The sequence below is a fragment of the Salvelinus namaycush genome, chromosome 2 (genome assembly GCF_016432855.1).
Source record: "Salvelinus namaycush isolate Seneca chromosome 2, SaNama_1.0, whole genome shotgun sequence".
In the NCBI taxonomy this organism is placed as follows: Eukaryota; Metazoa; Chordata; class Actinopteri; order Salmoniformes; family Salmonidae; genus Salvelinus; species Salvelinus namaycush.
In genome coordinates, this window is record NC_052308.1 from 25,393,304 (window position 1) to 25,415,335 (window position 22,032).

Below are 22,032 nucleotides of genomic sequence, written 5' to 3' on the forward strand. Positions count from 1 at the left end.
AACGTTGATAGTGTTAACTAACGGGGAAACGTTGATAGTGTTAACTAACGGGGAAACGTTGATAGTGTTAACTAACGGGGAAACGTTGATTGTGTTAACTAACGGGGAAACGTTGATTATGTTAACTAACGGGGAAACGTTGATAGTGTTAACTAGCGGGGAAACGTTGATAGTGTTAACTAACGGGGAAACGTTGATAGTGTTAACTAACGGGGAAACGTTGATAGTGTTAACTAACGGGGAAACGTTGATAGTGTTAACTAACGGGGAAACGTTGATAGTGTTAACTAACGGGGAAAACTCTAGAAAGTTGAGTGAAGTTCAATCTTGTGCTTCTCTGCGGGACATTTCTTTGGTGGCAGTCTGAGGGGAGCTGTCCCTCTGTCTTCTCTCTCTCTGTTACCTCCAGATTTGGACAGGAGCATGGAGCCCCTTATCGAGAGGCCAAAGGTTAAACCAGAGGGGTTGCTAGGAGACGCGGAGAACGGCAACAACAACAACAGTCTCTCACAGCCGGACCTGACGACACCTAGCAAGAGCATTACATGTGAGTTACACACACACACACACACACACACACACACACACACACACACACACACACACACACACACACACACACACACACACACACACACACACACACACACACACACACACACACACACACACACACACACCTATATACACAAGCATACGCACACAATTGTACACACACACAAACAACCATACTCACACACACACACGTCTGTCTGCACATATGTACACACTCTCTCACGCACACACATACAAATACATAAATGGCTTTTAATGTTTGGGTTCCATTACTGAGCCCCGGTGTTGTGAGTCACACCGTCTGGACCCTGAATGAACACACACAGCCCTAAGAAATAGGTCAGATACACACTCTCTCACGCCTCTGAATTGAATTGTCAACAGAGGGATTAAAAAATAAATATATTTAGCCATTTTTTTTAACTAGGCAAGTCAGTTAAGAACAAATTCATATTTACAATGACGGCCTACCGGGGAACAGTGGGTTAACTGCCTTGTTCAGGGGCAGAGCAACAGATTTTTACCTTGTCAGCTCGGGGGTTCGATCAAGCAACCTTTCGGTTACTAATCCAACGCTCTAACCACTAGGCTACCTGCCTGTTAGCTCTACATGCCTCTACATGCTGCGGCCAAATGAAACACCTCTCCTCCATTTGACTATTTCCTCTCTGTTTGGTGGTAACTGTGATTGCTGGGAGTCGCTATGACTACTGTACCTAGGTGACTCTGACAGTATAGCTTTTGGCCGTGTCCGTCTCTCCCCCGTATTCTCTTGGGCATCTTTATGAAGTATGAACCATCGTTTATGTAGTAATATAGGCCATTACCTGGGCTTACAGTTTATCGTTAGACCTTTTGGATTAGGGGGGGGGGTCACAGTTCAAGGCCGGGTCCTGGCTAGAAACTCCATCCCAAATGGTAAAGGTGGATCACAGAGCTGAACAAATGTCCTTCACTGACCCCTAAACACCATATTAGAGGTCGACCGATTATGATTTTTCAACGCCGATACCGATACCGATTATTGGAGGACAAAAAAAGCCGATACCGATTAATTGGCCGATTAAAAAGAATATGTATTTATAGATATATATATATCATACACACACACACATTTTTGTAATAATGACAATTGCAACAATACTGAATGAACAATGAACACTTTTATTTTAACCTAATATAATACATAAATAAAATCAATTTAGTCTCAAATAACATGGGAACATATGTTAAAACGAACCACCAGCTTTCATGGGTCTTCAATATTCCCAGTTAAGAAGTTTTAGGTTGTAGTGCAGAAAGCAGAGCTTGTCTGCATGGTTGTAACGGCCGTTGGTGGAAGAAGGTGAAGACCAAAGCGCAGCGTGGTACGTGTTCGTCATGTTTATTCCAAACTGAACACTAAAATGCAAAAACAACAAAGAGACAACCGAAACAGCTCCATCAGGTGCAACACACACTAAACAGAAATTAACTACCCACACCACACAGGTGGGAAAAGGCTACCTAAGTATGGTTCTCAATCAGAGACAAAGATAGACAGCTGCCTCTGATTGGGAACCATACCAGGCCAAATACATAGAAATGGAAAACATAGAAAAACAACATAGAATGCCCACCCCAACTCACGCCCTGACCAAACCAAAATAAAGGAACTAAGGTCAGAACGTGACAATGGTCCCCTGTCAGTCTGCTCCTCCGCGAAACACAGACCTTATTTGAAGTAGATCAAGACATTCTCTATGGAAGACATGAGCGGTAAAATAACGAAGGAACCCCTTTCAAGTTCAGCCGCAAGTTATTACAGGAATTATAACTCGTCGACTATTTCTCTCTAAACCATATACCTTTGACTAATCCGGAAACTATCACCTCGAAAACAAAACGTTTATTCCGTTCCGTATTTTATCTAACGGGTGGCATCCATAAGTCTAAATATTCCTGTTACATTGCACAACCTTCAATGTTATGTCATAATTACGTAAAATTCTGGCAAATTAGTTCGCAAAGAGCCAGGCGGCCCAAACTGTTGCATATACCCAGACTCTGCGTGCAATGAACGCAAGAGAAATGACACAATTTCACCTGGTTAATATTGCCTTGCTAACCTGGATTTCTTTTAGCTAAATATGCAGGTTTAAAAATATATACTTGTGTATTGATTTTAAGAAAGGCATTGATGTTTATGGTTAAGTACACATTGGAGCAATGACAGTCATTGATTGATTGTTTTTTATAAGATAAGTTTAATGCTAGCTAGCAACTTACCTTAGCTTACTGCATTCGCTAACAGGCAGGCTCCTTGTGGAGTGCAATGTAATCAGGTGTTAGAGCATTGGACTAGTTAACTGCAAAGTTGCAAGATTGGATCCCCCGAGCTGCCCCTGAACGAGGCAGAACGTTCCTAGCCCGTCATTGAAAATAAGAATGTGTTCTTAACTGACTTGCCTAGTTAAATAAAGATTAAATAAAGGTGTAAAAAAAAAAAAAAAAAAAAAAAGGCAAATCGGCGCCCAAAAATACCGATTTCCGATTGTTATGAAAACTTGAAATCGGCCCTAATTAATCGGCCATTCCGATTAATCGGTCGACCTCTACACCATATGGTCCCCCAATACAGTACTGCATTCACTTCCTGCTGGAAAAGCAGCCCTGGCATCAATAACATACAGATACTGTACACAAACATACTGACACACACATACATTCCTGTCTCCCCCTAAACCCCTAACCACACACACATCATCCCACTGTATTCCGGCCAGGGGTCCTCTGCTCCAAGCAACGTGAGCCACTTCCTGATAGTTACTGAGTTACCGCAAAGTAACTCCAGGAGCTGTAATGATGGTGTGTTTAAGAGGCTGTGTCAGAGAGAGAGGGATTGGGTAATACTAGGAGAGGGACTGGGTTTAGGGTTATGGGGGAATTGGGCCGGGTAATGTTGAAATACTTATGAAACAGGTTTCTGTGGGATTTTAGCTATGTGTGTGTGTGTGTGTGTGTGTGTGTGTGTGTGTGTGTGTGTGTGTGTGTGTGTGTGTGTGTGTGTGTGTGTGTGTGTGTGTGTGTGTGTGTGTGTATTAGTCTGGGTCTGTATTCAACATTCTTCTCTTATTTTATGTCCCCCATAAAACCAGCTCCATACACTGTGCTGCAAGAGTTACTAGACTACGACAAAATGTACAAGCCCCATCTCACACCTTCCTCCATCCCCCTGTACCTCCTTACCCCCTATACCTCCTTCCCCCCTATACCTCCCTCCATCCCCCTATACCTTCATCCCCCTATACCTCCCTCCATCCCCTGTACCTCCTTACCCCCTATACCTCCTTCCCCCTATACCTCCCTCCATCCCCTATACCTACATCCCCCTATACCTCCATCCCCCTATACCTCCATCCCCCTATACCTCCATCACCCTATACCTCCATCCCCTATACCTCCTTCCCCCTATACCTCCCTCCATCGCCTTATAAATCCCTCCATCCCCCTATACCTCCTTCCCCCCTATACCTCCCTCCATCCCCTATACCTCCTTCCCCCCTATAGCTCCCTCCATCCCCCTATACCTCCATCCCCCTATACCTTCATCCCCCTATACCTTCATCCCCCTATACCTCCCTCCATCCCCCTATACCTCCCTCCACCCCCCTATACCTCCCTCCATCCCCCTATAGCTCCCTCCATCCCCCTATACCTCCCTCCATCCCCCTATACCTCCCTCCATCCCCCTATACCTCCCTCCATCCCCCTATACCTTCCTCCATCCCCCTATACCTCCCTCCATCCCCCTATAGCTCCCTCCATCCCCCTATACCTCCATCCCCCTATACCTCCCTCCATCCCCCTATACCTCCCTCCATCCCCCCTATACCTCCCTCCATCCCCCTATAGCTCCCTCCATCCCCCTATACCTCCATCCCCCCTATACCTCCCTCCATCCCCCTATACCTTCCTCCATCCCCCTATAGCTCCCTCCATCCCCCCTATACCTCCCTCCATCCCCCTATACCTCCCTCCATCCCCCTATACCTCCCTCCATCCCCCTATACCTCCCTCCATCCCCCTATACCTCCCTCCATCCCCCTATACCTCCCTCCATCCCCCCTATACCTCCCTCCCTCGCCCCTATACCTCCCTCCATCCCCCTATACCTCCCTCCATCCCCCTATACCTCCCTCCATCCCCCTATACCTTCCTCCATCCCCTATACCTCCCTCCATCCCCCTATACCTCCCTCCATCCCCCTATACCTACCTCCATCCCCCTATACCTCCCTCCATCCCCTATACCTCCCTCCATCCCCTATACCTCTCTCCTTCCATCTCCCTATACCTCCCACCCCCTATTCCTCCCACCCCCCTATTCCTCCCACCCCCCTATTCCTCCCACCCCCCTATACCTCCCATCCCCCTATACCTCCCTCCTCCGATCCCCCTATACCTCCCTCCTTCCATCCCCATATACAGTGGAGCAAAAAAGTATTTAGTCAGCCACCAATTGTGCAAGTTCTCCCACTTAAAAAGATGAGAGAGGCCTGTAATCATAGGTACACTTCAACTATGACAGACAAAATGAGGGGGGAAAAATCCAGAAAATCACATTGTAGGATTTTTAATGAATTTATTTGCAAATTATGGTGGAAAATAAGTATTTGGTCACCTACAAACAAGCAAGATTTCTGGCTCTCACAGACCTGTAACTTCTTCTTTAAGAGGCTCCTCTGTCCTCCACTCGTTACCTGTATTAATGGCACCTGTTTGAACTTGTTATCAGTATAAAAGACACCTGTCCACAACCTCAAACAGTCACACTCCAAACTCCACTATGGCCAAGACCAAAGAGCTGTCAAAGGACACCAGAAACAAAATTGTAGACCTGCACCAGGCTGGGAAGACTGAATCTGCAATAGGTAAGCAGCTTGGTTTGAAGAAATCAACTGTGGGAGCAATTATTAGGAAATGGAAGACATACAAGACCACTGATAATCTCCCTCGATCTGGGGCTCCACGGAAGATCTCACCCCGTGGGGTCAAAATGATCACAAGAACGGTGAGCAAAAATCCCAGAACCACACGGGGGGGACCTAGTGAATGACCTGCAGAGAGCTGGGACCAAAGTAACAAAGCCTACCATCAGTAACACACTACGCCGCCAGGGACTCAAATCCTGCAGTGCCAGACGTGTCCCCCTGCTTAAGCCAGTACATGTCCAGGCCCGTCTGAAGTTTGCTAGAGAGCATTTGGATGATCCAGAAGAAGATTGGGAGAATGTCATATGGTCAGATGAAACCAAAATAGAACTTTTTGGTAAAAACTCAACTCGTCGTGTTTGGAGGACAAAGAATGCTGAGTTGCATCCAAAGAACACCATACCTACTGTGAAGTATAGGGGTGGAAACATCATGCTTTGGGGCTGTTTTTTTGCAAAGGGACCAGGACGACTGATCCGTGTAAAGGAAAGAATGAATGGGGCCATGTATCGTGAGATTTTGAGTGAAAACCTCCTTCCATCAGCAAGGGCATTGAAGATGAAACGTGGCTGGTCTTGGTGGTCTTTCAGCATGACAATGATCTCAAACACACCGCCCTGGCAACGAAGGAGTGGCTTCATAAGAAGCATTTCAAGGTCCTGGAGTGGCCTAGCCAGTCTCCAGATCTCAACCCCATAGAAAATCTTTGAAAGGGAGTTGAAAGTCTGTGTTGCCCAGCAACAGCCCCAAAACATCACTGCTCTAGAGGAGATCTGCATGGAGGAATGGGCCAAAATACCAGCAACAGTGTGTGAAAACCTTGTGAAGACTTACAGAAAACGTTTGACCTTTGTCATTGCCAACAAAGGGTATATAACAAAGTATTGAGATAAACTTTTGTTATTGACCAAATACTTATTTTCCACCATAATTTGCAAATAAATTCATTAAAAAATCCCACAATGTGATTTTCTGGATTTTTTTTTCTCATGTTGTCTGTCATAGTTGAGGTGTACCTATGATGAAAATTACAGGCCTCTGTCATCTTTTTAAGTGAGAGAACTTGCACAATTGGTGGCTGACTAAATACTTTTTGCCCCACTGTACCTCCCTCCTCCCATCCCCCTATACCTCCCTCCTTCCATCCCCCTATACCTCCCTCCTTCCATTCCTCTGTACCTCCCACCTTCCATCCCCCTATACCTCCCTCCTTCCATCCCCCTATACCTCCCTCCTTCCATCCCTCTATACCTCCCTCCTCCCATCCCCTTATACCTCCCTCCTCCCATCCCCATATACCTCCCTCCTTCCATTCCTCTGTACCTCCCACCTTCCATCCCCCTATACCTCCCTCATCCCATCCCCCTATACCTCCCTCCTTCCATCCCCCTATACCTCCCTCCTTCCATTCCTCTATACCTCCCTCCTCCCATCCCTCTATACCTCCCTCCTCCCATCCCCATATACCTCCCTCCTTCCATTCCTCTGTACCTCCCACCTTCCATTCCTCTATACCTCCCTCCTCCCATCCCCCTATACCTCCCTCCTTCCATTCCTCTGTACCTCCCACCTTCCATCCCCCTATACCTCCCTCCTCCCATCCCCCTATACCTCCCTCCTTCCATCCCCCTATACCTCCCTCCTTCCATTCCTCTATACCTCCCTCCTCCCATCCCTCTATACCTCCGTCCTCCCATTCCCCTATACCTCCCTCCTTCCATCACCTATACCTCCCTCCTTCCATCCCCCTATACCTCCCTCCTCCCATTCCTCTATACCTCCCTCCTTCCATCCCCCTATACCTCCCTCCTCCCATCCCCCTATACCTCCCTCCTTCCATCCCCCTATACCTCTCTACTCCCATTCCTCTATACCTCCCTCCTTCCATCCCCCTATACCTCCCTCATCCCATTCCCCTATACCTTCCTTCTCCCATCCCCCTAACCTCCCTCCTTCCATCCCCCTATACCTCCCTCCTCCCATCCCTCTATACCTCCCTCCTCCCATTCCCCTATACCTCCCTCCTTCCATCCCCCTATACCTCCCTCCTCCCCCCCCCCTATACCTCCCTCCTCCCATCCCCTTATACCTCCCTCCTTCCATTCCTCTATACCTCCCTCCTTCCATTCCCCTGTACCACCCTCCCTCCATCCCCATATACCTCCCTCCTCCCATCGCCCATATACCTCCCTCCTCCCATCCCCCATATACCTCCCTCCTCCCATCCCCCTATACCTCCCTCCTTCCATCCCCCTATACCTCCCTCCTTCCATCCCCCTATACCTCCCTCCTCCCATCCCCCTATACCTCCCTCCTTCCATCCCCCTATACCTCCATCCTCCCATCCCCCATAAACCTCCCTCCTCCCATCCCCCTATACCTCCCTCCTTCCATTCCCCTATACCTCCCTCCTCCCATTCCTCTATACCTCCCTCCTCCCATTCCTCTATACCTCCCTCCTCCCATCCCCATATACCTCCCTCCTTCCATTCCTCTATACCTCCCTCCTTCCATCCCCCTATACCTCCCTCCTCCCATCCCCCATATACCTCCCTCCTCCCATCCCCCTATACCTCCCTCCTTCCATCCCCCTATACCTCCCTCCTCCCATCCCCCTATACCTCCCTCATTCCCCTATACCTCCCTCCTTCCATTCCTCTATACCTCCCTCTTCCCATCCCCCATATACCTTCCTCATTCCCCTATACCTCCCTCCTTCCATCCCCCTATACCTCCCTCCTCCCATCCCCCATATACCTCCCTCCTCCCATCCCCCTATTCCTCCCTCCTCCCATCCCACTATACCTCCCTCCTCCCATTCCTCTATACCTCCCTCCTTCCATTCCTCTATACCTCCCTCCTCCCATCCCCCTATACCTCCCTCCTCCCATCCCCCTATACCTCCCTCCTTCCATTCCTCTATACCTCCCTGCCTTCCATTCCTCTATACCACCCTCCTCCCATCCCCCTATACCTCCCTCCTTCCATCCCCCATATACCTCCCTCCTCCCATCCCCCTATACCTCCCTCATTCCCCTATACCTCCCTCCTTCCATTCCTCTATACCTCCCTCTTCCCATCCACCTATACCTCCCTCCTCCCATCCCCCTATACCTCCCTCCTCCCAATCCTCTATACCTCCCTCCTTCCATTCCTCTATCCCTCCCTCCTCCCATCCCCCTATACCTCCCTCCTTCCATTCCTCTATACCTCCCTCCTTCCATTCCCCTATACCTCCCTGCCTTCCATTTCTCTATACCTCCCTCCTCCCATCCCCCTATACCTCCCTCCTCCCATCCCCCTATACCTCCCTCCTCCCATCCCCCTATACCTCCCTCCTTCCATTACTCTATACCTCCCTCCTTCCATCCCCTATACCACCCTCCTCCCATCCCCATATACCTCCCTCCTCCCATCCCCCATATACCTCCCTCCTCCCATCCCCCTATACCTCCCTCCTTCCATCCCCCTATACCTCCCTCCTTCCACCCCCCTATACCTCCCTCCTCCCATCCCCCTATACCGCCCTCCTCCCATCCCCCTATACCTCCCTCCTTCCATTCCCATATACCTCCCTCCTTCCATCCCCATATACCTCCCTCCTCCCATCCCCCTATACCTCCCTCCTCCCATCCCCATATACCTCCCTCCTCCCATCCCCCTATACCTCCCTCCTTCCATCCCCCTATAACTCCCTCCTTCCATCCCTCTATACCTCCCTCCTCCCATCACCCTATACCTCCCTCCTTCCATCCCCCTATACCTCCCTCCTCCCATCCCCCATAAACCTCCCTCCTCCCATCCCCCTATACCTCCCTCCTTCCATTCCTCTATACCTCCCTCCTTCCATTCCCCTATACCTCCCTCCTTCCATCCCCCTATACCTCCTTCCTCCCATCCCCCATATACCTCCCTCCTCCCATCCCCCTATACCTCCCTCCTTCCATCCCCCTATACCTCCCTCGTCCCATCCGCCTATACCTCCCTCATTCCCCTATACCTCCCTCCTTCCATTCCTCTATACCTCCCTCCTCCCATCCCCCTATACCTCCCTCTTTCCATCCCCCTATACCTCCCTTCTCCCATCCCCCGTATACCTCCCTCCTCCCATCCCCCTATACCTCCCTCCTCCCATCCCCCTATACCTCCCTCCTCCCATTCCTCTATACCTCCCTCCTTCCATTCCCCTATAACTCCCTCCTTCCATCCCCCATAAACCTCCCTCCTCCCATCCCCCTATTTCTCCCTCCTTCCATCCCCCGATACCTCCCTCCTCCCATCCCCCTATACCTCCCTCATTCCCCTATACCTCCCTCCTTCCATTCCTCTATACCTCCCTCCTCCCATCCCCCTATACCTCCCTCCTTCCATCCCCCATATACCTCCCTCCTTCCATTCCCCTATACCTCCCTCCTTCCATCCCCCTATACCTCCCTCCTTCCATTCCTCTATACCTCTCTCCTCCCATCCCCCTATACCTCCCTCCTTCCATTCCCCTATACCTCCCTCCTTACATCCCCCTATAACTCCCTCCTTCCATTCCTCTATACCTCCCTCCTCCCATCCCCCTATACCTCCCTCCTTCCATCCCCCTATAACTCCCTCCTCCCATCCCCCATATACCTCCCTCATTCCCCTATACCTCCCTCCTTCCATTCCTCTATACCTCCCTCATCCCATCCCCCTATACCTCCCTCCTTCCATCCCCCTATACCTCCCTCCTCCCATCCCCCTATACCTCCCTCCTTCCATCCCCCTATACCTCCCTCCTTCCATTCCTCTATACCTCCCTCCTCCCATCCCCCTATACCTCCCTCATTCCCCTATACCTCCCTCATTCCCCTATACCTCCCTCCTTCCATTCCTCTATACCTCCCTCCTTCCCCTATACCTCCCTCCATCCATCCTCTATACCTGCTTTCAAACCCTCCTCCCACTCTGGTGTACATATCTAGGATCAGCTTTCTCTTCCCCGAGCCTAACCTTAACCATTAGGGGAAGAAATCAAAACAGACCTTAGACCAGCATCTACAAGCAATGTCATCTCTGTTACACCTGCTTTTCTCTGCTGATGCAGATTGCTGGTGAGTCAGTCTGGGGGCTCGTATTTGTGTGTGTGTATGTGTGTTTTTGTGCGTGTGTGTCTGGAAGTTGTAAATTGAACACTGTGACTAACTTTCTAGATCCTCTTACTTTGCTACAACCACAGCCATAAAGAGAGAGAGTTTGGCCTGTCTACTGATTATATCAAATATGAACTAGTGGCTCTTGCTGCTACTAGATGACTAGATGTCTATGGTCTGTGTGTGTGTGCGGTGATGTCATCATGTAAATGACGTGTGTGTGTGTGTGTGTGTGTGGGGGGGGGGAAACAGAAGCGAGATTGCATTCTGCAACCCATATGCTCTGTCTCACAGTGATGACATCATGGCTGTAGCATGTGTCTGGCGCTGGGCCTCTGACAAGCTGTCTGAGACTAATGTGCAGAGAGAGCCGTTAACGGGTGTGTGTTAATGTGGCGCGCGTGTGTGTGTGTGCACGGGTTTGTGTGTGCTGTGCCTGCGTGTGTGTGTGTGCACGGGTTTGTGTGTGCTGTGCCTGCGTGTGTGTGTGTGCACGGGTTTGTGTGTGCTGTGCCTGCGTGTGTGTGTGTGCACGGGTTTGTGTGTGCTGTGCCTGCGTGTGTGTGTGTGCACGGGTTTGTGTGTGCTGTGCCTGCGTGTGTGTGTGTGCACGGGTTTGTGTGTGCTGTGCCTGCGTGTGTGTGTGTGCACGGGTTTGTGTGTGCTGTGCCTGCGTGTGTGTGTGTGCACGGGTTTGTGTGTGCTGTGCCTGCGTGTGTGTGTGTGCACGGGTTTGTGTGTGCTGTGCCTGCGTGTGTGTGTGTGCACGGGTTTGTGTGTGCTGTGCCTGCGTGTGTGTGTGTGCACGGGTTTGTGTGTGCTGTGCCTGCGTGTGTGTGTGTGCACGGGTTTGTGTGTGCTGTGCCTGCGTGTGTGTGTGTGCACGGGTTTGTGTGTGCTGTGCCTGCGTGTGTGTGTGTGCACGGGTTTGTGTGTGCTGTGCCTGCGTGTGTGTGTGTGCACGGGTTTGTGTGTGCTGTGCTTGCGTGTGTGTGTGTGCACGGGTTTGTGTGTGCTGTGCCTGCGTGTGTGTGTGCACGGATTTGTGTGTGCTGTGCCTGCGTGTGTGTGTGCTGTGCCTGCGTGTGTGTGTGCTGTGCCTGCGTGTGTGTGTGTGCACGGGTTTGTGTGTGCTGTGCCTGCGTGTGTGTGTGCACGGGTTTGTGTGTGCTGTGCCTGCGTGTGTGTGTGCTGTGCCTGAGTGTGTGTGTGCACGGGTTTGTGTGTGCTGTTCTCTTTAGTAGTTGAGTGGTGTGTGTCTGTGTCTCCAGCACATTGATTCAGTAAAGCATCAGTCAAGCTCATACGTCAGTGTGAGTGGCCTGTCAGTCCTATACACCCTGCCAGGAAGTAGCATGGGGGGTGAAAAGCTGTCTGACTCATGACTGACCTCTCCTTTGGGGGGTACTGTTGTATGTTTTGAACTGTTTTCATCCAAACCTCAGGTCTGCCCTGCTGCTACTCTAACCACCATCACCACCACCTCTCTGTCAGACCCCTCACTGTCAGACCCCTCACTGTCAGACCCCTCACACTCCCTCTCTCACTCACTCCCTCTCTCACTCACTTCCTCTCTCACTCACTCCCTCACTCCTTTTGTCTGGCGCCACAGTGGTACACAGAGAGTTCAGGGCCCACAGGGATTCATCAGTCCTCATGACTCATTTGTACAACTTAAATCAGAAAATGCTCCATACAGACAAGTTAATAACAGCTGAAATGGAGCAATATTTAGTTAACGTTTTAGTTGTAATGCGTACAATCACGCACACACAACAGTGCAGTGGAAAGGCTGAGTTGACAGCTTGGTGAGGTCAGTATGATGATGGGCTCATTAAAGGGGATGTGGACCAGGTTAGTGTAAAATGTAAAATGTAACAGGATCGTGACACAGTGCCTTTAATTACACACCAGTCTGCGATGAATCTGTCCTCATCCTCCTCTTCCTCCTCCTTCACACACGCACGCACACACTAGTCTGTGATTAATCTCTCCTTTTCCTCATCCTCCTCTTCTTCTTTCTCTCTCTCTCTCTCTCACACTCTCTCACACACACACACACACACACACACACACACACACACACACACACACACACACACACACACACACACACACACACACACACACACACACATACACACAGCCTGGAAAGAGTGACACCTAACCCCAACTTTACTTCTGACCCATTCTTTCCCCTTTCCTCTCTCCTCCTTCCCTCTCTCCTCCTTCCCTCTCTCTTCCTTCCCTCTCTCCCCTCTCCTCCTTCCCACTCTCCTCCTTCCCTCTCTCTTCCTTCCCTCGCTCCCCTCTCCTCCTTCCCTCTCTCCTCCTTCCCTCTCTCTTCCTTCCCTCTCTCCCCTCTCCTCATTCCCTCTCTCCTCCTTCCCTCTCTCCTCTGTCTTACCTTTCACCTTTTCGACCTTTCCTCTCTCCTCCTTCTCTCTCCTCCTTCCCTCTCTCCTCCCTCCCCCTCTCCTCCCTCCCTCTCTCCTCCCTCCCTCTCTCCCTATTTTCACCCCATTCTCCCAGTTAAGTGGAGCGTTCATCCTCTCTCAGCCCCCATTGCCCACTCTGTATAGGGAAATAAGGTAAACTTCCATTGGAATAGCACTCTTTAGAAATACCACTCTGCTATTCTGAGATTAGATTCCCCATCCCTGTAGAGATTGTTATTGAAATGAGCTGAAGCAGCCAGGGGCTTATGAGGTCAGTGTTTTTAAGGGGTCACCCATTTTAACACCCCCCGCCTCCCAGTCCTCATCAAGTCCCATTGGTGGTGAATGAGGTGACAATGGATGGACAAGGTGACAGTACTTCCCATGTAAAGCACTTAGTTGTGATTAGCTGTGATCTGTAGTAACAGTTCTGGACGTCACACTCAGGTGTTCTGTTCTATATGTAGGGAGGGAAAACAGGGGCCAGCAGGTCCCTTACAGATCTGGCCTGGTTCAGCTGGCCTGGTTCAGCTGGCCTGGTTCAGCTGGCCTGGTTCAGCTGGCCTGGCATTAACAGCACTCGGTTTACTGTCTACTGGTCAGACTGCTGAGTCACTGAGGGAGAGAGGGAGGAAAAGGGGGGGAAAGAGTCAGACTGCTGAGTCACTGAGGGAGAGAGGGAGGAAAAGGGGGGGAAAGAGTCAGACTGCTGAGTCACTGAGGGAGAGAGGGAGGAAAAGGGGGGGAAAGAGTCAGACTGCTGAGTCACTGAGGGAGAGAGGGAGGAAAAGGGGGGGAAGAGTCAGACTGCTGAGTCACTGAGGGAGAGAGGGAGGAAAAGGGGGGGAAAGAGTCAGACTGCTGAGTCACTGAGGGAGAGAGGGAGGAAAAGGGGGGGAAAGAGTCAGACTGCTGAGTCACTGAGGGAGAGAGGGAGGAAAAGGGGGGGAAAGAGTCAGACTGCTGAGTCACTGAGGGAGAGAGGGAGGAAAAGGGGGGGAAAGAGTCAGACTGCTAAGTCACTGAGGGAGAGAGGGAGGAAAAGGGGGGGAAAGAGTCAGACTGCTGAGTCACTGAGGGAGAGAGGGAGGAAAAGGGGGGGAAAGAGTCAGAGTGCTGAGTCACTGAGGGAGAGAGGGAGGAAAAGGGGGGGAAAGAGGGAGGAGGGAGGTTGGGAAGGTAGAGAGGTGCAGTGATCAGTAGTAATCATAGCCTCAAGTCTAGAGTGGTGGGAGGGAGGTGACTGAAGGGGAGGTGGTGGGAGGAGAGGGATTTGGAGAGAGAGGGGGGAGGAGGTGAGGAGGAGGTTGGCTGTTTGGAGGGTAATGGGAGGTGAGTGAATGGAGGGATTTGGGGAGAGAGGGAGGGGTAAGGGGAGGTAGAGGTGAGCATTCAGCTGACTGTGATTCACCCTCTCTCAAGCCAGACATACCACACCCCCATCGCTGCAGGCAACAGGCTGGGCCTACACTGGGCCTCTCTCCCTCTCTCTGTCTCACCCTGTCTCTCTCTCTCTCAATTCAATTCAAGGGCTTTATTGGCATGGGAAACATGTTAACATTGCCAAAGCAAGTGAAATAGATAATAAACAAAAGTGAAATAAACAATCAAAATGAACCCTCTCTGTCTCTCTCTCTGTCTCTCTCACACACTGTTTTGTACATATTCACATATTACTGCATTCTCCGGCCCAGGCTACACTCACCCTCCTTCCTGCTCTGGGTTTCTCCCCTCTTCTCCTTCAGTTTGTGGTGTGCCAGTTTCATCATGCTAAGCCCACAGTCATTTGGCTTTTTATTTGTTCTTATTTTTAACTATGTGCTGCTGAATCATTGTGTTTGTGTGGCACGCCCTTACATCACTCCTGACCCAAAATAGACAAGACAGCCAGAGCTTAGGGGTGTATATCCGCAGAACGGATCTTTCTCTTACACACTGTCGTCTGTTTCTCTATCTCACAAACACACACTCTATCGCAGTCTGTGTTGCACAAAGATTCTCTGTGTGTGTGTGTGTGTGTGTGTGTGTGTGTGTGTGTGTGTGTGTGTGTGTGTGTGTGTGTGTGTGTGTGTGTGTGTGTGTGTGTGTGTGTGTGTGTGTGTGTGTGTGTGTGTGTGTGTGTGTGTGTGTGTGCGCGCGCGCCAGCCTTGTTGTTTGTTCTTAGGCTTTGTATGGAGACAGGCATGACTCCTCTGAAACCTAGTCTGTCTGTCTGGCTGCTAGATGCCCAAGAGACCCGCCTGTTTACTGCCCACACACACACACACACAACCACCCCCACCGACACCCACACACAGGGGAGAGGGGTGAATGAACTCTCATACCACTCTAAATAATATCCAGACACCATTTTAACTCTCATTTGATCTCTCTCTCTGTCCAGTTAGAAGGAACTTATCCCTTGCTCCATTGCCAGCAATCCTTTTTTAATGACTCCAGTGGCATTCAGTAAACAAACAATATTGTATTCCTGCTGATGTTGTCTTTACCAACCATAGGAACGTACTGTTAACCAGACATGGACTTAATTTCACTGTGCTACTTAGAGAATGACTAGCAGAGAGATGTGGGGTAAAGACATCGCTCTGTGTGGTTTCACTAAAACTCACTCTGATTAGGGTTTGTGTGTGTGTGTGTGTGTGTGTGTGTGTGTGTGTGTGTGTGTGTGTGTGTGTGTGTGTGTGTGTGTGTGTGTGTGTGTGTGTGTGTGTGTGTGTGTGTGCGTCTGTGTGTGTGTGTGCGTGTGTGTGTGTGTGTGTGCGTCTGTGTGTGTGTGTGTGTTTTCTAGTGAAGTGAAAAGCTGGGACATGGTTTTTAGGGCAGATTCTTTCTCTCTGGGGTCCAGGGTTTGGATGGGTCTGACTGTTCCTCCTTACCGATCATTTGGAGAACAATGGTGGCCACACATCCTGTCCCCTCCTCTACTCACCATCCCTCGCTCTCTCTTGTCCTCATCTAGACAGAACCAAACCGTTATGCTGTAATGTACTACACAGCATTGTACTGTATTTTTTTAAATGTGAGAATGGTTAAAGTGAAAGACCTGGGGATAGCGAGGGGGAGAGACAAAGAGCGAGGGGGAGAGACAAAGAGCGAGGGGGAGAGGGGGGGAAGGAGAGCGAGAGAAGAAGAGTGGGGGAGGGAGAGGGGGGGAGAGAGGAGAGAGAGTGGGGGAGAGAGGAGAGAGAGTGGGAGAGAGAAGGAGAGTGGGGAGAGAGATGGGAAGAGAGAGTGGGGGAGAGAGAAGGAGAGAGAGTGGGGGAGAAAGAAGGAGAGAGGGAGAGAGGAGGAAAAAGGAGAAAGGAGACATAACTCAGAGCAGCAGGTATTGACTTATGACATACTTCAGAAGACACAATATTTTCCCCCACACACACACACACACACACACACACACACACACACACACACACACACACACACACACACACACACACACACACACACACACACACACGCACACACACACACACACACACACACACACACACACACACACACTACCCCGTGGGTTGCCAGACATCTGGAATGGGGTTAGAAAACGCTGAATGAAAGAATCTTTAATCACACTCGATTGGTTGTGTGACCCCGACCATGGGCCAATCAAAACAGCCCTAGCAGGGTTATCTGTCTCTGAATGATTGTCTAATGGACGGTTTTACTGGCCGCTAGGCTTCACTGCATCTCAACCCCCGGTTTGTGTGTCTGTGTGTTTCTCTCAGGACATCCTGCAGTGGTTTTCTACCCTGTGAAGTCACACCTTCATCTGTGTGTTCAGGTCAAGAAAATATTTAGGGCCTCGAAAGGATGGTATTAAATATTATCATAATATATCATATATTTTTCAAGGTGTTTGTTTTGACAGAGGTGGTGTGCTTTCACACCTCAGGAAATGAGTATTGGTGGCACTGCTCAGAGTAAAATATACGAAGAGGTGCATGTTGGACAGCCAAGATCAACCCTGGTCTGAGTTGAAGGAGGAACAGTAGAGGGTTTGTAGGCTGTAAACACACCAGGTGTGTGTGTGTGTGTGTGTGTGTGTGTGTGTGTGTGTGTGTGTGTGTGTGTGTGTGTGTGTGTGTGTGTGTGTGTGTGTGTGTGTGTGTGTGTGTGTGTGTGTGTGTGTGTGTGTGTGTGTGTGTGTGTGTGTGTGTGGCCTACATTTGAGACTGTGAGGAGTGAGAACCAGGCCATTTCAGCCCCTCTGTCCACATAAATCAAAACCCCAAAACTAGCAACCATATATGCATCACAGTCATGAGTTACATATGAATGCAGGATGCACCTAGCAATGTGCAGCTGCCAGTGGTAGACCATGAAGCACCAATTGTCCTTGTAAATGATTTGAATAGATTCTCAATGTTCTGTGAATTTGACCTGGTCAAACTGAAGGCCTTTTTCTTATGGGGATTATCTGTAATGATGTCGTGTCCAAGATACGTTTCTCCCACCAACATGTTCATGTTTATTCACGGCAGTGAGAGGGGAGGACAGGAGAGGAGGAGAGTGTCTGTCTGTGGGTTGTCGTGTAAGCATCTAGATGAGCCGGGTCAGAAGTCATCATAATACACATGGCCCTTCCCAGGAGCCATTGGGGCCTGCTGTATCAATGACTACGTTTCCCATGTGTCCCGCTGTTACAACGAAAGCAACTATTGTAAATGTTTTTATTTTCTTTCTTTGTTCCTGTCCTCAGGTCAGCCCCAGGCTCGATCCACCCACATCAACCCCAGCCAACCCTGCCTAACACAGCCAACCAGCCAGCCACGAGACGGAGCCAAGCCCCACACACACGGCCCCAACTGCACACACGCCCCTCACACCAACGGAGTGAGGAACGGAGGACCCTGTGATCGGCCGGCCCCTGGCTCCCTCCCTAAGGCAGCCTCTTCCTCCTCCTCGTCGGGGATGAAGAACTCCAAGAAGCTCCAGTCCAACCCCTCCATCACCTCTCAGAGCAGCAAGAGGAGCAAGAGCTCCTCCAAGAGCAACAGCTCCCAGATACCTACAGAGGTACAGGATGGTGAGTTGCTACCTGATCTAGTCTATCTCACTGTATCCTACACTTCCTCCCTCCTCCTGTGTCTCATCTACTATTATTATCCATCACTTCTCCCGTCTCCCCCATCCTCTCCTCCCTCTTTTCCAAACAGTATGCATTCCCAACCAACTTACCAGGTCAAATAAAGATGAATAACTCCTCGTCTCTCCCTCTCCCGCTCAGACTGCTGTGTTCACTGTATCCTGGCCTGTCTGTTCTGTGAGTTCCTGACTCTGTGTAACATCGTGTTGGACTGTGCCACCTGTGGTTCGTGTGCGGGGGACGACTCGGCGTGCTTCTGCTGCTGCTGCGCCTCGGAGGAGTGTGGTGACTGTGAACTGCCGTGTGACATGGACTGTGGGATCATCGACGCGTGCTGCGAGTCTGCAGACTGCCTGGAGATCTGCATGGAGTGCTGCGGCCTCTGTTTCTCCTCCTGAGCCTCCCAAACCGCAGTGGGTGATATACCTCTCTGTCTCACACACACAGCCCAGGCTCAGTAGAGAGGGTAGTGGAGGGGCAGGATCATTGGCCAACATTGAGGACATATTGAGAGTTGCCATTGGTCCATGTAAGGACAATCCATTGGAATTGACCAATCAAAGGACATGGACTACTCTTTGGCTTGTCCTGCTCACCTCTCTTCTGTGTTGCCTGTCAGTTTGCTAAGGAGAATTATGGATATCTCCCTTGTTACAACCACATTGCTATGCAGATGTGTATACACCATGATAGCTGTGCTCCAGCGATGGTTCTGAGCGGCTTCTCTCTCTGGACTTCCTTTGGACCCTCAGTGATCTGTCTCAGTGAGCTGTCTCTTCTTGCAGCAGAACCCCCTGTCTCCAGAGGCTCAGCAGCACAATGAATGGATCTCTCCATGCATGAAAATGACCTCGCAGGCAAATGAGAAAATGGCTCCATTTAACAGGATTTCAGTGTTTCTGTAGATAAGACAGCAGAGTAATAGGAAAATGGTCGCTCAGATCGGAGCAGAACCTAGTTTGTCCTTGGCAAGGTTAAACTCTTCAAGTTTTAGTGCTAACCGTTTTTCTCAGCGTGCACAGTCCGTGTGGAGGGTGTGTCTACTGTAGATGACTAGGACTGGGAGTAGGGGGCTTGGCTACAAACCAATGGAAACGTGTCAACACTAACCACGTTTCCATCCACAGTTTATGCGAGTGAAGTCATACCGTATAAACAAAAATCAGGACAGCTGTGAAGTTTTGAAAAAAATACAAAAAATGCCGACATGGTGGGATCTTTTTGTGCCGGTAAAATGTATTATGCGAGAAATGGTGAAGTGATGATCGACGCTTGACTGCCATTTGACAAGTACAAATATTCTCCCTCTTATCCATAATAACCGTATCATGTAGACGGGCCTACCTGCACGGTATCTGAGAGCTGATGGCTGGAGCCCATCTGCCAAGACCAGAGTTATAGTAGAGTTGAAAATGCAATGGAAACACTTTAGATTTTAGATTTCGATTTTTATTTGGTACATCAAAACTGGAGCGGAAAAGTACATTTTGTGTCTCTGTTTTATCAGGCACTGATTTTTATGCGCATATTTTCTTTATGCGAATTCTAGAATATTTGCATGAACATCTGTCTCTAATTGGATGGAAACCTAGCTACTGATACAATCATTTTGTTCCATAGCCAGCATTAGCACACCTGATTCAGCTAATCGAGATTTTATGGTTAGTTGATGAGTTGAATAGTGCTGGGCTGAAACGAAAGTCTGCAGTGTTTGTAGGGGGCGTTGTTGACAGACCAAACAATCAACACATCCTCCATCTGACTCAAACATGTGAAAGGAGAGCTCGTCTTTCATCTTTCTGTAATTGTCTATATGTCTGGCTGTAAACTGATTACAGATGGTTACTAACAGATAGACTGGAAGAGATCGTTCAAACTTTCAAGGCTTTTACCTGATCTCATTCTCTTGTACTGTACAGTATGTGAACGGAAGGCCTCTGCTTTACTCCAGGCCTGGATTGTCTCTCCTTGCAACAGAAATTCTATTAATCCATCTTATTTTGTGTAGATTTTAGTTTAGATATTTGCATTTCTCTTCCAATGTGAAATCACATTTCTATGTTATCAGTTCCAACCTCTCTCCCTGCAAAGCAGTCGTTCTTCAAAATGTAATTTCGTTCCCAGATTTAGAATATCTGAGGATATTATGCTAAGTATGATCCATATGGTAGCATTTTGAATGGTAAGTATATTAGTTTTATCATAATAGAATAGATCCTGCACACTCCAACACTTACCCTTTTCTGCCCAGCAACTCATGAGATGTAATGTATTTTTCTACTAAGATTATGTTTGTATATTTTATACCCAGTGGGTCCTGATTGCCCTCAGCAAAAACTGTGTTGGTCCTCTTATGACTTCGGGGTCTATTCAATCTGAAACTGTGAAGCGTCACGGATTCTGCGCTATGCATTTTAAGGTCATTTCCGATTGGGCCGACATTTGCAGCGTTTACCGTGAATGTAGTCACCCGCGCTGTAGAGGTGGACTTCCCGATGCAGATTGAATAGGGCCTTTTAACTCTCAGAAATACCAAAGAAGATCAAAGAGTTTGCTGTTGCTGAATCTTTATACCCTATATTCTGTGGAAGGTTTTAAACTTGGTTGTAGGCTATGGCTAATCAAACTAGCCAATTGCTTGATTCCAAAGACTACAGACTTTACAGATAGATCATCTGTATTGTATTACTGGGTGTAACTAGTAATGAAAGACATGCCTTATTGGGAATACTCGGAATCTCTGATGAAAGCGCTAGCTGTACATCTACATGGAGATTAAGGTAATATTGGAAAGATGCATTAAAGTTTTATTACGGATGATGTAGAGAGAGGTGTCATATTGTACATCCAAGTCATTGTTGAGTAAAGCCCTGGAAATATGCCTAGTCTTAACAATATAGAGTGTTTTTAATGGACAATAAAACTGGAAATCAGAAGTGAGAATTTGAGAGATAAAGTTGAAGTCAGAAGTTTACATACACTTAGGTTGGAGTCATTAAAACTCGTTTTTCAACCACTCCACAAATTTCTTGTTAACAAACTATAGTTTTGGCAAGTCGGTTAGGACATCTACTTTGTGCATGACACAAGTCATTTTTCCAACAATTGTTTACAGACAGATTATTTCACTTATAATTCACTGTATCACAATTCCAGTGGGTCAGAAGTTTACATACACTAAGTTGACTGTCCCTTTAAACAGCTTGGAAAATTCCAGAAAATGATGTCATGGCTTTAGAAGCTTCTGATAGGCTAATTGACATAATTTGAGTCAATTGGAGGTGTACCTTTGCTTGACATCATGGGAAAATCTAAAGAAATCAGCCAAGACCTCAGAAAAAAGGTTCATCCTTGGGAGCTATTTCCAAATGCCTGTAGGTACCACGTTCATCTGCAAAAACAATAGTACGCAAGTATAAACGCCATGGGACCACGCAGCTGTCATACCGCTCAGGAAGGAGATGCATTCTGTCTCCTAGAGATGAACGTACTTTGGTGCGAAATGTGCAAATCAATCCCAGAACAACAGCAAAGGACCTTGTGAAGATGCTGGAGGAAACAGGTACAAAAGTATCTATATCCACAGTAAAACGAGTCCTATATCGACATAACCTGAAAGGCGGCTCAGCAAGGTAGAAGCCACTGCTCCAAAACCGCCATAAAAAAGCCAGACTACGGTTTGCAACTGCACATGAGGACAAAGATCGTACTTTTTGGAGAAATGTCCTCTGGTCTGATGAAACAAAAATAGAACTGTTTGGCCATAATGACCATCGTTAATGTTTGGAGGAAAAAGGGGGAGGCTTGCAAGCCGAAGAACATCATCCCAACCGTGAAGCACGGGGGCATCATGTTGTGGGG

At 48.9% G+C, this 22,032-nt stretch overlaps 1 protein-coding gene across 1 annotated transcript; it reads left to right on the forward strand.

Moving 5' to 3' along the window:
- The first annotated feature begins 423 nt into the window (after positions 1–423).
- LOC120020846 (myoD family inhibitor-like) lies at positions 424–18,902 on the forward strand. Its single transcript, XM_038964509.1, has 3 exons — positions 424–547; positions 17,785–18,111; positions 18,313–18,902. Exons 1-3 carry the CDS (start codon positions 424–426, stop codon positions 18,567–18,569), a joined length of 708 nt encoding a protein of 235 aa, XP_038820437.1. The 3' UTR covers positions 18,570–18,902.
- The last annotated feature ends 3,130 nt before the right edge of the window (positions 18,903–22,032 follow it).

What these genes read in the sequence shown, in the direction of transcription:
- LOC120020846 (XM_038964509.1), top strand. Translation starts at nt 424, where the DNA reads ATGGAGCCCCTTATCGAGAGGCCAAAGGTTAAACCAGAGGGGTTGCTA. An exon ending in ACCTAGCAAGAGCATTACAT is followed by an intron (nt 548 to 17,784) that starts GTGAGTTACACA and finishes TCCTGTCCTCAG; the next exon opens with GTCAGCCCCAGGCTCGATCC. An exon ending in ACCTACAGAGGTACAGGATG is followed by an intron (nt 18,112 to 18,312) that starts GTGAGTTGCTAC and finishes TCTCCCGCTCAG; the next exon opens with ACTGCTGTGTTCACTGTATC.